This window comes from Mustela erminea, chromosome 6 (genome assembly GCF_009829155.1).
Source record: "Mustela erminea isolate mMusErm1 chromosome 6, mMusErm1.Pri, whole genome shotgun sequence".
In the NCBI taxonomy this organism is placed as follows: domain Eukaryota; kingdom Metazoa; phylum Chordata; class Mammalia; order Carnivora; family Mustelidae; genus Mustela; species Mustela erminea.
Window position 1 is genome coordinate 119,190,588 of NC_045619.1, and position 15,895 is coordinate 119,206,482.

Consider the following 15,895-nt stretch of genomic DNA (forward strand, 5'->3'; position numbering starts at 1 on the left):
AGTCAAAGTTGAACAACAGAATTCTAAATAAGCCAAGGCTCAAAGAGGAAGTTTCAAAAGAAATTTTAAAAAATACAGGGGCAGCTGGGTGGCTTAGTCAGTTAAGTGTCTGCCTTCAGCTTAGGTCATGATCTCGGGGTCCTGGGATTGAGCCCCACATCTGTCTCCCTGCTCAGCAGGGAGTCTGCTTCTCCCTCTCCCTCTGCCTCTCCCCCCTGCTTGTGTGTACTCTCTCTCTCTCAAATAAAATCTTTAGAAATACATACATACATACATACATACATAGAACCAAATGAAAATGAAAAAATGACATACCAAAACGTGTAGGATGAAGCCAGAGCAGTACTGGGAGGAACATTTAGAAAACTACATGCTTAAACTGTAACAGGGAAGGGTCTCAATAATCTAAATCTTCCCTCAAGGGACAAGAAAAGGAAGATCAAAAGAAGCACAAAGCAAGCAGAAGGAAGGAAATAATAAACATTAAGATCAGAAATTAGTAACACTGAAAAGAGAGAAAATCAATAAAACAAAAGCTTTGTTCTTTGGGGGGAAAATTCAATTAAAATTGATTTGATACAACACTAGCAAGACCAATAAACATAAAAAGAGAAAAGATACAAATTGTCAATGTTAGGAATGAAATAAGCATTATCACTATACATCCTTTGGCCAGTAAAAGGACGAGAGAGTAATTAAGCAACTTTTATAAATTTGACAATCTAGAAGAAATGGAGCAATTCCTCAAAAACCACAGCCTATTAAAATGTAATCAAGATAAAACAGATTGTTTGAACAGTCCTGTACCATTAAAGAACTGGAACTTTAACAAAAAAGAATTCTCTAAGGTCAGATGGTGTCAAATGGAGAATTCTAGCAAACATTTAAGAAGTATTATCACCAAGTCTACAGAATCTCTTCTAGAAAAAAGGGGAGGGAACACTTCCCAACTCACTTTTGAGGCTGGTATTATCTTGATACCAAAACCAGACAAAAGCAGTATTAAAAAAGAAGAAGAAACTGCAGACCAGTATCTCTGATGAATTCAACCAACACTCAACAAAATATCAGCAATCCAAATCCAACAATGTATATAAAAAAAATTATACACCACAACTAAGTGGGTTTTTTTCTAGGAATGCCAAGTGATTTGAAAATCAACCATGTAATATATCAGATCAAGAGACCAAAGAAGAAAAATCACATGATTGCTATCAACTGAAGCAGAAAAAGCAATGAACAAAATCCAACACCCATTCATGATAAGAACTCACCAAGTTAGGAATAGGGGAAATTGGGGCACCTGGGTGGCTCAGTGGGTTGAGCCTCTGCCTTCAGCTCAGGTCATGATCTCATTATCTCAGGGTCCTGTAATCAAGCCCCGCACTGGGCTCTCTGCTCAGTGCGGAGCCTGTTTCCCTGCCCCTCTCTCTCTGCCTACTTGTGATCTCTGTCAAATAAATAAATAAATAAATAATCTTAAAAAAAAAAAAAAAAAAAAAAAAGGACTAAGGGAAATTACGTCAAATTGGTAAGAAGCATCTACAAAAATCTTCCAGCTAATATCATACCTCATGGTAGAAGACTGAATGCTTTTCCACTAATATCAATAACAAGGCTGTTGACCTTTACCACTCTTATTCAACCGAAGTATGGGAAGATTTTGCTCCTGCAATAAGGCAAGAAGAAGAAATAAAAGGCATGCTGATGGGAAGGAAAGAAATAAAACTGTCCCTATTTGCAGATGACATGACTGCCTATGTAGAAATCCCAAGAAATCTACACATAAACTCCTGGACCTAACAAGTGATTTCAGCAAGGATGCAGGATACAAGATCAACACAGAAAAAGAAACTGCACTTCTATCCACTGATGGTGAACGTGCAGAAACCAAAATTAAAGATGTAATACTATTTATAATTCCTCTAGTGAAAATCGAGTATGTAGGGTATACACTTAAGAAAACATCTGTAAGATCTGGATGCTGAAAGTTATTAAATGCTGATAAAATTCAAAAGATCTCAATAAACAGAGACATACCATGTTCATAAACTGGAAGACTCGTGAATTCTCCCCAAAATAAGCTACAGATTTAATGTCATTCTTATCAGAATCCCAGCAAGGTAATTCATAGACAAAAACAAGCTTATGCTAAAATTTATATGGAAAGGTGAAAGAAAGAGATTAAAACAATCTTGACAAAAACAATGAAGGGGGAGGAATCACTCTACCTATCAAGACTTATACAGAACTATAGTAATAAAGATAGTGTGGTGTTGGTGGGGGACACCAGAGATCAATGAACAGAAGGGAGAACCCAGAAGTAGAGCCCAATACAAATATTAGTATTCCACTAATGGAATTCCACATATTTCCACTAATATAGAAAAACCTTTAGAAACCAAGAAGATTACACTTAAAAAGAAAAAGAGGCAAAGTATATGACCAGCATGCAAATGGCTAACAAATTTATGAGATGTTCAAATTCACTAGTTGTAAGAACAGATGAATGAAAAACAAGGTATCAGTTGACACCCATCAGACCGGCCTACATTTAAAGTCTGGTAATAACCAAATGTGAGTGAGGATCTGTGGAAACAGGACCTCTCCTATGCTACTAAGAGATACGAGGGTGAGCTGTAGGACCATGGAGCTAGACCTCTGAGTATGTACCCGAGGGCAGCAGTTCTCAAAACGTGGGGCACCTGGGTGGCTCAGTGGGTTCAAGCCTCTGCCTTTGGCTCAGGTCATGATCCCAGAGTTCTGGGATCGAGCCCCGCGTGGGGCGCTCTGCTCAGCAGGGAGCCTGCTTCCTCCTCTCTCTGTTTGCCTCTCTGCCTACTTGTGATTTCTGTCTGTCAAATAAATAAAATCTTTAAAAAAACAAATCAAAACAAAAAAACATGGTCTGTGAACGCCTGGAGGGTATCCAAGACCCTTCCAGGAGTCTGAGGAATCAAAACGATTTTCCTAACAGTGCCACGAAATCATCTGCCTTGTTCACTGTGTGGACATGGGCACCAAGAAGGCAGGAGTGATGGCGGCACCGCCATCCAGGCCTCAGCACGGAACATGGAGCAGCACCAAACCATGCTGGGGGGCTTGTTACTCATCACCACCACACCCTCAAGTTAAAAAAAAAAAAAAAAAGTTTTCATTTAAGCTTGTCCTTGAGTAAGAATGATTAACTGTATTAACTGTCCACCCTTAACAGCTCCTCCTTTTCCCAGCCTGGGTGGTGGCCCAGGAGGGAGCACACACAAAGCACTTCTGTGGCCGACTAAAAGGGCAGTCCTTTTATTTGTCTAGGAAAAGCTCTCATTTTCCAGGAGTTTCTTGTCTCAAAGAGAAGCCCAGAGGCCACGGAGCTGTGGGCTGAACTGCCACTTTTTTCATGGAACATCACTTTAAAGGAGGACTAACAAATTATGGTCATTGCGACCTGGGGATTTGGCCCAACTTCAAAAATCAATGATGTGATCCTGTCACATCAGGGAGAATATTGGTGGGATTTGTTGCCAGGGATAAAATCTGGGCATTCAGGGTGCAACTTTAAGTCTGGAAAAACCTATATCCTCTAACATAAACTATATTATATGCTTTTCTGGTGACAATGTTACTAACAAACTATTAAAATTTGGAAGATCTTTTTTAACGCAGTGAACTGGTATTTTCCAAATGATCAGTATATGATGTTACAAATTCATACACTGGTAAAGGAATAATCAAAGGAGAAGACAGACCAAAGGATTTTAATCAGAGTATGGAAAGTTCATTAATATGCTTTCAAGTAGAGAATTTTCAAAACAATCTGGATAGGCTACTAAAATATTCATTCTTTTCCATATCTTCAATACTTCATGTGAAGGATTTTTTTTTCCACATACCTCAGCCAAAATAATTTATCACAATAAATGCAGAAGTAGATACGCAAGCCCAGCTGTCTTCTAGTAAATCAGACATTAAAGAGATTTGCAAAAATATAAAACATATCACTCTTAATTCCATTGCTTTGGAAAACAGTTATTCTTCATAAAAAATACGTTATTTAGGTAACATGTTTTTTACTGTTATTAAATAATATATATTTTCAACTATTTATTCCTTTTTAAAACTAAGATATACCTGACATATAACATTATATTACTTTCAACTGTACAAGATAATGATTCAATATTTGTATATATCACAAAATGATGACCACAGTAAGTTTAGTTATAATCCATTTTGTTAAAATCACCACATGTAGTTAACAATTTATTTTCTTGTGATAAGAACTTTTAAGGTCTGCTCTTTCAGCAACTTTCAAATATGCGACACAGTCTTAACTGTAGTCACCATGCTATACATTACACGCCCATGACTTACTTAATTTATAACTGGGAACTTGTACCTTCTGACCCTTTTCAACCATTTCACCCACCCTTTACCTCTGGCAACCACCAATCTGTTTTCTGCATCTGTGAGTTTTGGATTTTTTTGGATTGTACATACACGTGAGATTGTACGGTAACTGGCTTTCTCTATCTGATTTATAAAATAATAATATTAAAAATTTTTGTTTCGGTTTCAATGTAGTAAGCATCTGTAAATATAATCCACAAAAATAAAAGCTCTTTGGGGTTCTCAGTAATTCTTCAGGGACTGAAGAGTCCTGAAATCAAAAACTTTGAGAACTGCTGTCCTGGAGAAAGTAACCACAAGGGCATAAAGATTTATGCCTAAACTTCTGCACGACAAAGGAAACAGTTGACAAATCTCCTGACAGAATGGGAGAGAATACGGGTAAATGTCTTATCAGATAAAGGGCTAGTATCCAAATTCTATAAAGAACTTCTCAAACTCAACACCCAAAGAACAAATAATCCAGTCAGGAAATGGGCAGAAGACATGAACAGACATTTCTCTAAAGACGTACAAATGGCCAACAGACACAGGAGAGTGCTCCACATCACTTGATACCAGGAAATACGAATCAGAACTATGATGACAGCACCTCCCACCAGTCAGAATCCCTAAAATTAACAGGTCAGGAAATGACAGTTGTTGGTAAGGATGCAGAGAAAGGGAAACCCTCTTACACTCTTGGTGGGAATGTAAGCTGGTGCAGCCACTCTGGAAAACAGTATGGAGGTTCCTCAAAAAGTTGATAATAGAGCTACCTTATGACCCAGGAATTGCAATACTGGGTATTCACCCCGAAGATACAGATGTATGATCCAAAGAGGCACGTGCACCTCAGTGTTTACAGCAGCAATGTCCACAATAGCCAAACTATGTTAAGAGCCCAGATGTCCATCAGTAGATAAATGGATAAAAAAGATGTGACACATACACACACAATGGAATATTACACAGCCATCAAGAAAACACGAAATCTTGCCATTTGCAACAACATGGATGGAACTAGAGGGTATTACGCTAAGTGAAATAAGTCAATCAGAAAAAGACAATTATCATATGATCTTACTCATATGTGGAATTTAAGAAACAAAACAGGACCACAGTGGGGAGAGAGGGAAAAATGAAGCAGGACAAAACCAGAGAGGGAGACAAACCATAACACTCTTAATCACAGGAAACAAACCTAGGGTTGCTAGAAGGGAGTGGGGTGGGGCAATGGGGTAACTAACTGGATGATGGGCATTAAGGAGGGCACGTGATGTAATGAGCACTGGGTATTATATGCAACTGATGAATCAATGACCTCTATCTCTGAAACTAGTAATACACTATACGTTAATTAACTGAATGTAAATTAAAAAAAAAAAAAAAAGACTGTGCTTAAAGGTGTGCACTCTAGCATTGTTCTAGAAATAAGAGCTTAAAAACAAAGACTGCTCAGCTGTTCTCCAGAAACGCCCTTTGAATTCACACTGTTTCTACCATTTTTGCCCTATCTTGGCTGCCATCCTACCTCTGGACCAATGCCCGACAGTGTTGAAAAAAGACACTTCCAGTCGGTGCTCACACCTGAATGGTAAATGGACTGCTGTTGGGACCTCTATGTGGACTCCACACTCTTTCTCTCCTCCAGGTACATACCAGCTTAAATCTCAACTTCTGAACCCAATCCCACTTCAACTGAAAGAGCCTCTATGCGAAACATCATTTGAACAACAAAGTTCAAGCTTTTTTTTTGTTGTTTTTTCCTTCTAGGAAAAGGGTTAAAAAGCACTCGGTTAAATTCATCCAGTTAAGAATCAGAAAATCTAGACTATTACTTTTCCTTCCTTCCCTTGAACAAGGGTTAAGTGGCTGAGTGATGCCATCTCAACCGAAAACAGTTCAGTTCAAACCAGTTTTGCAAAACCCAGGGGTATTAAACTTTGGAAAGTATCTACTTCAGAAAAGACCATTCAAATCAACTTTTTCAAACTGAATAAAGCAATTACTCAAACAGGTACCAAGAGAAACATATCCTGATTCCCATTAATCACTAGCAAAAATGTGCTCTTCTTATCCAGGAACGGAAACTGTAAGAAGAAATTCTGGTTCTATCAGGAGGAACAGAAATCTGGTTTGGAAGCAGTGTGTCATGGAGAAAGAGGAGAGAAGGGGGCACTCTTTGGTCCTTCCAGAAAACAGACTCGGCTATGTGGTGTTTCCACACTTGTCTGTATTGTCTTATCACCTTATGTTTACCTCCACTACAAACGTGTCAATAATGTGCTCCTGCGGGAGGAACCAGTGAGCCACTTCCTCTTCATCCATCACCGGGGCGAGATGAAACTGCTTCAGGTAAGTGTTGGTCAAGTCTCGCACGGCCCGGATATCTCTGGGTTCCATCGGTCTCAGGCCTGAAGTCTTGGTAGCCTTGTTGCAGTGAAAACAAAACAAAGCCGGCAGCTGAACTATAAGGAGAACGAAGGCCACGTGCATCAGCACCACCTGGGAGCTTGTCAGAACTGCCCAATCCTAGCTCCCCCTCAGACCTGCCAAGTCCGAATCTGCAGTTTGCCCAGATTCCCTGGTGATCTGTCTACACACGGAAGCACCAAGTCAGGAGACGCATTGACAATGTGCTGTACCTTCTATCCGTGGGCCGGGTCTGGGGTTAGTGCTGCCCAATCAAAGCCAGGGGGACCCCAATCCATGGGCCAAAGCCTAGCATGTTAACAACCACCCCACGGGTGCATGTGTTCTGGAAGGAAGTGTCCTACAACTATCCTGTCTGACAGGCAGAGAATGCAGGTGAAGACAGCTCAGAAACTTATTTTAATCAATGGGCTGTAAAGAGGCTGTAAGCTATTTTGTTCCTGCGAGCAACAAAAATGGAAAAAAAGTAAATCATACTGGTCAGAAGGGGAAGGGCAACCATTTTAACAGCCAAGCGGCCAAGTACCCGCCCTGACTTCCCAGGTTATCTTTTGATTAAATAAGGTGATTAGAACAGGCATTCGAATTCATCATTGTGGATCATCACGATTTCTATAGTGTTCTATTAGGAACAGAATTAAACTCATGTTTAGGCCAGGTCCTCATTTGGATTTGTTCCACTGTGTCCTCAAAAGCTCCAGACATCACCCAGCTCCCTAGGAACTGCCCAGACACCAGGACACTTGAGCTAAGAAGTGAGAAAAACCCACCACAAGTGCTTGTTGTACAAAATACTAAAACCTCGGGGCTCCTGGGCAGCTCAATCCGTGAAGCGTCTGCTTTCGGCTCAGGTCACGATCCCTGAGTCCTGGGATTGAGCCCCACGTCAGGCTGGCTCTCTCTCTCTCAGAGAAATAAATAAAATCTTAAAAAAAAAATACTAAAAACTCAGCAATCCCATTTCATCTTTCCAGTTAGCTTGTTTTTTTCCTAGAAACAGTGGATACATTTTAATTGGTAAGTAGCCTGTATATAAATACTTTTACTCCACCTTTTCTAAGTTATTTTTAAATACTTTAAATAGATCATGACAGCTCCCGCACATCCCCAGACGCATAGCATAGCAGAAGCCCAAGGTGGTATACAGGTTTCATCCTGTGTGCTGCCTCTGATCCACCTTAGTGGCTGTGCTGAGGTCTCTTGGGGTCCGTGACAAGGAATGCTGACCGATCACTGACCGGGGGATTGGGGGGGGGGTGCTGAGAGATCTGGTCTTTGTATTTACAGACCCAAATGTCCTTACAATGCGCCATTCTGTTATGGCTCATGTAATCTCTAAAGATGTAATAATGCAGCCAAAATATCGTTTACTAAGTCCACATCGAGAGAAGGTAAGCCCTTAACATTTAATAGAGAACTCGTACTTTTAGCCTTTCTGTGGATCACAAAGCCAAAGCAAGAGAAATCTCCATGCCCTGGCTTCCATCCAAGGCCTAATCCTTCAAGCAAGAGAATGGTAATAACAGCCAAATGAATGAATGAATGAATGAATGAGTGAATGAATGAGTTCCTATGTTTCGAACCACATTTACACAGTAAGGTACGGTGAAGACTGCATGCATGGAAAAAAGTCACTGTCAGCTCCGCAAAGACGACAAATCTTGGGCCTGGCACTTACGTGACAGCCAGGCAAAAATTCTTTTTTTCGTTTCCCCAGGCCAATTTTAGTGTTTGTTAGCACTTCTATACTGGAGATTCATGGCAAGATGGAACCTATGTGATTTCCAAATACTGGAAAATGTAATAAACATACATTTCTAAATGCTAATAGGAAAAACCAAACTACATATACAGAAATAATGTATTTAAAAAGTCATTTACAAAGATGATTTTCTGCCAAAAGGATGACCTCAATAAAGTCTTAAGTAGCCCCTTTCAATAGTAAACTGCTTTTTCTTCTGTTACTGGTTCAAGAACAATGATATCAAGCAATTAAGAGTCTTTAGTGAAAGCAACAGGACAGCGCATCTGTGAGGCGGACATTCAGAAAGGAAGAACAAGCTCGCCGACGTCTTTCTAGACCCAAACACTCCTCTTCAGCAATATTCTCCTGAGTATTTATTCCACAAAATTAATTCCACTAAAATCAACATCTTTTGCCCAACAGACACCCTTAAAGCAGCAGTTCCCAAATATTTTTGTCTGAGACCCCTTTACTTTTTTAAGATTTTATTTATTTATTTGAGAGAAAGAGAGAGAGAGAGCATGAGATGGGGGAGGGTCGGAGGGAGAAGCAGACTCCCTGCCAAGCAGGGAGCCTGAGGTGGGACTCGATCCTGGGACTCCAAAGGCATTCGCTTAACCAACTGAGCTGCCCAGGCGCCCCCCGACCCGCCCCTTTACCCTCTTCGCAGGCCCAGCGAGTTCTGCGTGTGTGGGTTATATCCACCTGCACCTATCATGCTAGAAATTAAAACTGAGAAAACTTTAAATCCAAAAAACGCCCAAGCACACATTCCATAATGCCTCTGGTAGATGCCACAGTACATCTGTAGGGTAATTAAGTGAAAAATGCATTTTCTGTCTCACTGTTATTATAAAAATAGTGTTGATGTCACAGGTCCCCATCCCCTGGATTGGGCTAAACTCGTGACTCCTCAGGGGTCCCAGGACCAACTCTGAGAACTGCTGTGTCAGGTCTCCAAAAGTCAGAATGATGGATAGTTGGAAGTGGGAGACAGACAACTCTGTGAAACATTATGTTTGGGCGAACAGGGAGAGAGAAAGTACATGCGCTGGGCAATTTATAAGCCCTTGAAGTGCTTTTTTACAGAAGCTTTTTTTTTTTTAAAGAAGAACATCAGACTGTATCAGCTACAGGGGAAAAAAAAAAAAGCCAAAATCCCAGAAAACAGGAGAAGAATATTTACTTTTGCCAACTCACAATGGCCATGTCTCTTCAGGGCCTAAATGTGCTTCTTTTTAATATCGTGAAGTAACACATTCTCCAAAAAAAAATCTACAGAAGCAGGAAATACATTTGAAAATATAAAATAAACCCTTCATTTACAGCTGTGGTCTTCAGAAAGAGGTGGGGAAAATGTTAAGCCTAAATTAAAAAAAAAAAAAATGCTAAGTTTTGGCATAACCCAAAAAAGAAAGGTGGTTTCCAGAGAATTCCAAAAAAACAAAAAGACATTTCAAGTGACTGGGAAAGCCTCATATTTCACACACAAACTCTATTATCTTGGGCAAACTCACTCTCCCAGGGTCCAGCTAGCAGGCATGACTTGTTGGGACTCTCTGTACATCGGAATATGTGTAAAATCTGCTTATCAGTGCATACAGGAAAAAAGGCTCAGAGGTCTATTAAAAAACAGAAGCCCCGTTGTTCTCTGTCAAACTATGTGGTGTAAACTGTCTCAGAGCCAAGATTCCAGAGCAGAGATGTAAGCAGTGATTATGGGGATTTGATTAAAAAGCAGCAGCAGGATGCTAATCACTAAAAAAAAGCATCTACTGCAACTCACTGTAGGAAGAACTCCGTGTGTCTTAGCATGTCTTCACTAGCACGTCCTTCTTGCCACATCACGGAAGGACACCAAGCAATTAATGTGACTCTGGCTGTTTGCCTGCTTTAAATTCCTTCAACTTTAAGACCACTGACAAAAAAAAAAAAAAAAAAATTCCAACTTTGTTTGAAAATGCTCAGAAGTGGGGCGCCTGGGTGGTTCAGTTGGTTAAGGATCTGCTTTCAGCTCAGGTCATGATCCCAGGGTTCTGGGATCGAGTCCCATATCAGGCTCCCTGCTAAGTGGGAGCGTGGGAACCTGCTTTTTTCCCTCTGCCTCTCTCTCATAAATGAATAAATAAAATCTTTAAAAGGAAGGAAGGAAACGCTCAGAAGTGGAGCACCTGGGGGGCTCAGTCAGTTAAGTGTCTACCTTCAGCTCTGGTAAGGATCCCAGGGTCCTGGGATAGAGCCCCATGTAGGGCTCTCTGCTCAGTCTGGAGTCTGCTTCTCCATCTCCCTCCCCTCCCTGTTCATACTATCTCTCAAATAAATAAATAAAATCTCAAAAAAAGAAAAAAAAAGAAAATGCTTAACAGCAAATGAAAACAAACTGATGCTCACAAGGTAGGGAAAGGCATTACTCTTGGGAAGACCTTAGCATGGCAGATAGCAGAGGCTGGGGGCGTGGGCTCTGGGTGGTTCTCTCCTAACTAGAAGATGACGATTCTGTACAGACCAATTTCACAGGTCTCTTCCGTGAAATGGGGAGAATGCCTTGCCCTCCTAGGACTGTCCTGAATCATAGCTGAGACTACAGATGCCCACTGTCCAGCACAACGGTGGCCATACTGATGTTAACTCTTTATATTCAGAAGTCCACAAACAAGACCCAAAGCAGGCACTGTAAGCAGAAAGAGGATCAGAAGATGAGACTGATCCAGAGAGCAAAAGCTGTATGCAGAAGGCTCTTCTTCCTTACTCTGAAGGGTACAAAAATGTTCTTAAATCACACAACTGGGCCCCTGTGTGGGGAAGCTGTTGTCCAGTTTTGTTTTTTTTTTTTTTTTTAACGATTTTATTTTTAAGTAATCTCTACACCCATCATGGGGCTTGAACCCACAGCCCTGAGATCAAGAGTTTCAAGCTCTACCGATTGAGCTGGCCAGGAGCCCCTGCACTGTCCAGCTTCTAACTCAAAGGGCACACTCCCAGGTGGCTCAGTGGGTGCCTTCCGATTTCCTAATATCTGTACTCTCAACTCTTCTACCCTCTCTTCTAACATTATTTCACTCTTCATTTTTCTCTCCTTCCCCAGGACTTAAAAGCATGCCAACGAGCACTATCTGGACCCTGACAATCATGCTTTCTTGTGCTCACCTCTGCATGGCGAGACACCTGGTGGGACCAGGCCACGCTGTACCCGGAGGTATGCGAGAGGTGATGGCAGGAGCAAAGGGATCTAACAGGTGAAACCTGACATCTGGGGCATGCATCCCAAGTCCCCCACTTATTAGTGACAGGCCTGTACCTAAGTGTCAAACTGCATAAGCCCCAATCTCTTCATCTGCAAAATGCAGACAGGACACACCAGCTTCGAAAGGCTGTTTAAGAATAACATGAATACATACACACACCTGAGAGCACTTTGTAAACTTCACTTTACTGGGTCGGGGCTGGGGGTGTAGGGGGGCACTCCCAATGCTGGATCCGTGATTTATTACTAACTTGTTAATGCTGTTACCTGGTTGATTGATTTTTGTGTAAAAACATAAAGGATGAGGAACAAAAGTCAAGAGACTCTCAGCAGCTCAAAGTCTGATCACCCCGAATAAACCAATGACGAGTATTAAAACTCCTCCTTCATCTCATTTTAGGCAGTCTACATGGAAGTGGGAGCTTTCCTTACACACAAGCTGGACGGCTTCAGGCTCAAGAAACTGAACCGGGGAGACCACAGGAGAACAGCGTTAGCCCCTAGTGAAAAAAGTCGGCACACCTGAAGTTTTTAATGTCCACTCCTGGATGGCATGGTCTTTATAACCGCTGGCAAAGAGGCTGCTGAGAACAGAAAGGCCTGCAGGGGGCGTGATTCACTGTAGCCGTGTCCTGTGCCTCTATAGGACTCTGTACCCCTTAGGTCACTCTAGGTCTTGCCCCTGGCTTCAGAATAATCCTGGCCAGTCAGTATGCAATGTCACGTTGCTAGTGTGACTGTTCTGAATGTCTTCCATGTCCACCTCTCCACACGCCTACCTCCCTTCTGTCACTCCAGCATGAGGGGCTGGCTCCCCCTCCCCTCGTCCTGTGGACCCGCCTCTGTCATGTTGCCTGGATTTTTTATTTTCCTTTCTTTCTGGTCTAGGTTTCCTCTCCCTCCTTGGCCTCAGAGGCAGTGGGTTCATTAGTCTGAGCCCCACCGTCTGCCAGGACAGTAAGACTGATGGAAGGAAGAGGCCTAGCCTTCTGCCAGGTTATAAAGTTCCAGAATGATGGTCCTGGTATCTCCCACATCTGGTTTCCTCACCTCCCCTTTTCTCCTCATGAAATTCTGCCCAAGGTCAGAATCAGTTGTTTCCTGTCCGTCGTTAGAAAAAAATACATCAGTTCACATAGCTATTCACATGAACTCGGTAAACACACTACTGGCCGAAAGACAAAAAGAAGAGGAGTCCACTACACGGAGAAAGGCCACTGCAGGGAAGGCATCCCCGTGTTCGAGATGAACATGGCGACATTCCACGGGAATCCCTCAAATCAAGTTAAAGTAGTCACAGAACTACCTTCTAACCAGCCCAAGAGAAAGAACAGTTCTGGCAAAATCAAAACTTCGAATGGAAGATCCCATCTGTGGCAGACAAATTCTAAGATGGCCCCCTGGTGATGCCCTCTCCTGGTGCTTAAACCCTTGTGCTCCTCCTGAGTGTGGGTGGAAGCCAGGACTTGCTTCTAACCAGTGACATATAGAGCAAAAGTGACTGGATGTCACTTGCAAGCACTGATTACGTGAGGTTCTAACTTCTACCTTGCTAGCTGACTATCTCTGTAGACTCACTTCCTCACTGGGTCTGATGGAGCAAGCCGCTATGTTGTCACAGCTACTACCCTATGGGGACTCTGACTTGGCGAAGAACTGATGGAGGCCTCAGGTCAAAAGCCAGCAAGGAATTAAAGCTCTCAGTCCAAATGCCAGCAAAAATTCAGGCCTGCTAACACCCCTGTGAGTTGGAGGTGAACACACCCCCAGTCAAGTGTTCAGATGAGACCCAGCCCCAGGGGATACCTTGATGGCAACTTCGTAAGAGACCCTGGGGCAGAGGCCCCAGAAAAGCTGGGCTTTGATTCCAACCCACAGAACCTAGGAGATAATAAATGCGTGTTTTAAACTGCTAAATTTGTGGTAATCTATCACAGCAGTGACAGATAACTAACACACCATCTAAGTCTTAAAGGCAAAAGCACATGTAACTTTTCCTCTACTAAGAGATAACTTAGCATGTTGGGAACTCGCTAGCTTAAGAAGATTTTTTTTTTGAGGGGGCACCTGGGTGGCTCATTTGGTTAAGCATTTACCTTCAACTTCGGTCACAATCTCAAGGGCCTGGGATGGAATCCCAAGTCAGGCTCCCTGCTCAGCGGGGAGTCTGCTTTGCACTCTCTCTGCTCTCCCCTCCACTCATGCTTTCTCTCTCAATCTCTCTAATAAATAAATAAAATATTAAAAAATATATGTACATGTATTTTATACATAATATGGTTATTTATGAAACATTTTTATTATATATATTTCATTTTATTTATTTTTAAGATTTTATTTATTTTATTATTTTATTTATATTATTTATAGAATTTTATTTTTTTATTTATATTATTTTATTATTTATTTATTGTTTTATATTACTTTATTTTATTTATATTATTTATAGAATATATATTTTATATATGTGTGTGTATTTTAAAATTTTATTTATTTATTCAAGAGAGGGTGTGGTGGGGGACAGAAGGAAAATCTTTCAAGCAGACTCCCCAGTGAGCACAGAGCAAACTCAGGGCTTGATCCCACCACCCTGAGATCACAACCTGAGCCGAAACCAAGAGTCAGACGCTTAACTAACTGAGCCACCCCAGGTGCCTCTAAAAAGACGATAATTTAGTGAGACATTTTTTCCTTTCCTTGGTCTCTCCACTAAGCCTTATTTCTTAGTTCCTTTTTGTTACAACAGCATCAGAAGCCTCAGGTTTTCTTACTTCTTCTGTAATAAATGTTATATACTCGAAATTTCAAAACTTACATGTCTTGAGTTCAATCCCATCCAACCATAAACTGAAGACTTAAAAAGCCTTAAAAAAAAAAAAAAAAAAAAGACAAAACAAAAAACTGGTGTTTTCAGCACGCCTCTTTTTCCTAGCCCAGAGTTCCAAAAAGCTACACATTCACATTTTCAAACACATGAGCTAGTTTTTTTAAGACTCTTGCAAATAACTCTTTTCTACATTAAAAGCTTCAGTTAAGGTCACAGCTTCCAAAAACTGCAGAACATTCTTACTTACATCTGGAAGTCTGTAGAGCTTCATTGTTCTCTGTAAAGTCATATTTCTACTCAAGTGAGAAAACTTCACTTCTACCAGTTTTCTGGGGTTTAGCGATCGATGCCAGTATCTGGAATACAATAAGGGTTTCAAAATCTGATTGGTTTCTAACCCTACCAGTTGCTTCCTCTTTGTCTCAGCTCAGCTGTTGCAGAAGCATTTAACACTCAAACACTCATGATGTCCCCAGCACAGCGCTGGATGCCGGCCCTCCTCTTGTATAATTATTTTATCAGCTGTTTTTTAAGATCTAAAATACGTCCTTGCTTTCCTAGTTATGTTCCTTTGTAGTCTGTGACCTTTCATCTCTTTCAGTAAAGAGCAATCATAAAATTGCAAAATAAAGTTTAAAAAAAATGCCCAGTCTGCAAGTATTTAATGACCAGTGCTGATTCTACAGAAAGCAGACCAAAAAGTTTAGTAACATGAAAACATCCTCCCTAAATTAGTAGCTGTCACTTTTATATAATCCACACGAAGGCAAAAAACTTTTTGAGAAACTACCTTGAATTTCTTTAGCGATTCCAGTTTAGGTACTAGATGATTTGTATTAAAACACACCTGCCAGAAGTCTTATATGTTTAGGTTATTTATGAATAATTTAATGGGAGATAGTCATTACAGTTTTACCTTTTGTACTATGTTTAGCAAAAGTTTCATCTTATTTGAGTCAAAAATAGTCGAGAGATAAAGCCTCAAGGCTTTACGAACAGGTTAGTCCAGGGGCTAATCTGATAAACCATTTTCTCCCTGGATTAACCTTTGAAAGTTTGATAAAAACAGATGAAGTCATAAAAACAGAGTTTAAGCCTTTTCTTTCTTCTTCTTTTTTTTTTTTTTTTTTTGAGTTTAAGCCTTTTCTTATTCTCAGCAAACAAGTTTGTTTGGGCTTCTCAGCTGGTGTTTATCAAGCATTCGCAACAGTTCCCTGACATCCAGGGCACGGCTTGGTATAAACCTGAGTGCCTGGAAGGA

The 15,895-nt window shown here is 41.0% G+C and overlaps 1 protein-coding gene across 5 annotated transcripts in view; it reads right to left on the minus strand.

The window, feature by feature from the left end:
- NMT2 (N-myristoyltransferase 2) overlaps positions 1-15,895 on the minus strand; it is a 66,479-nt gene that overhangs the window by 5,494 nt on the left and 45,090 nt on the right. For 4 of the 5 annotated variants that reach the window (XM_032349487.1, XM_032349488.1, XM_032349486.1 and 1 more), the window contains 2 exons: positions 14,882-14,990; positions 6,646-6,816 (listed from right to left, as the gene is read on the minus strand). In XM_032349487.1, the coding sequence (XP_032205378.1) occupies positions 6,646-6,816; positions 14,882-14,990 (280 nt within the window). The remainder of the gene's footprint in view (positions 1-6,645; positions 6,817-14,881; positions 14,991-15,895) is intronic. The other variant, XM_032349489.1, reaches the window with a different exon arrangement.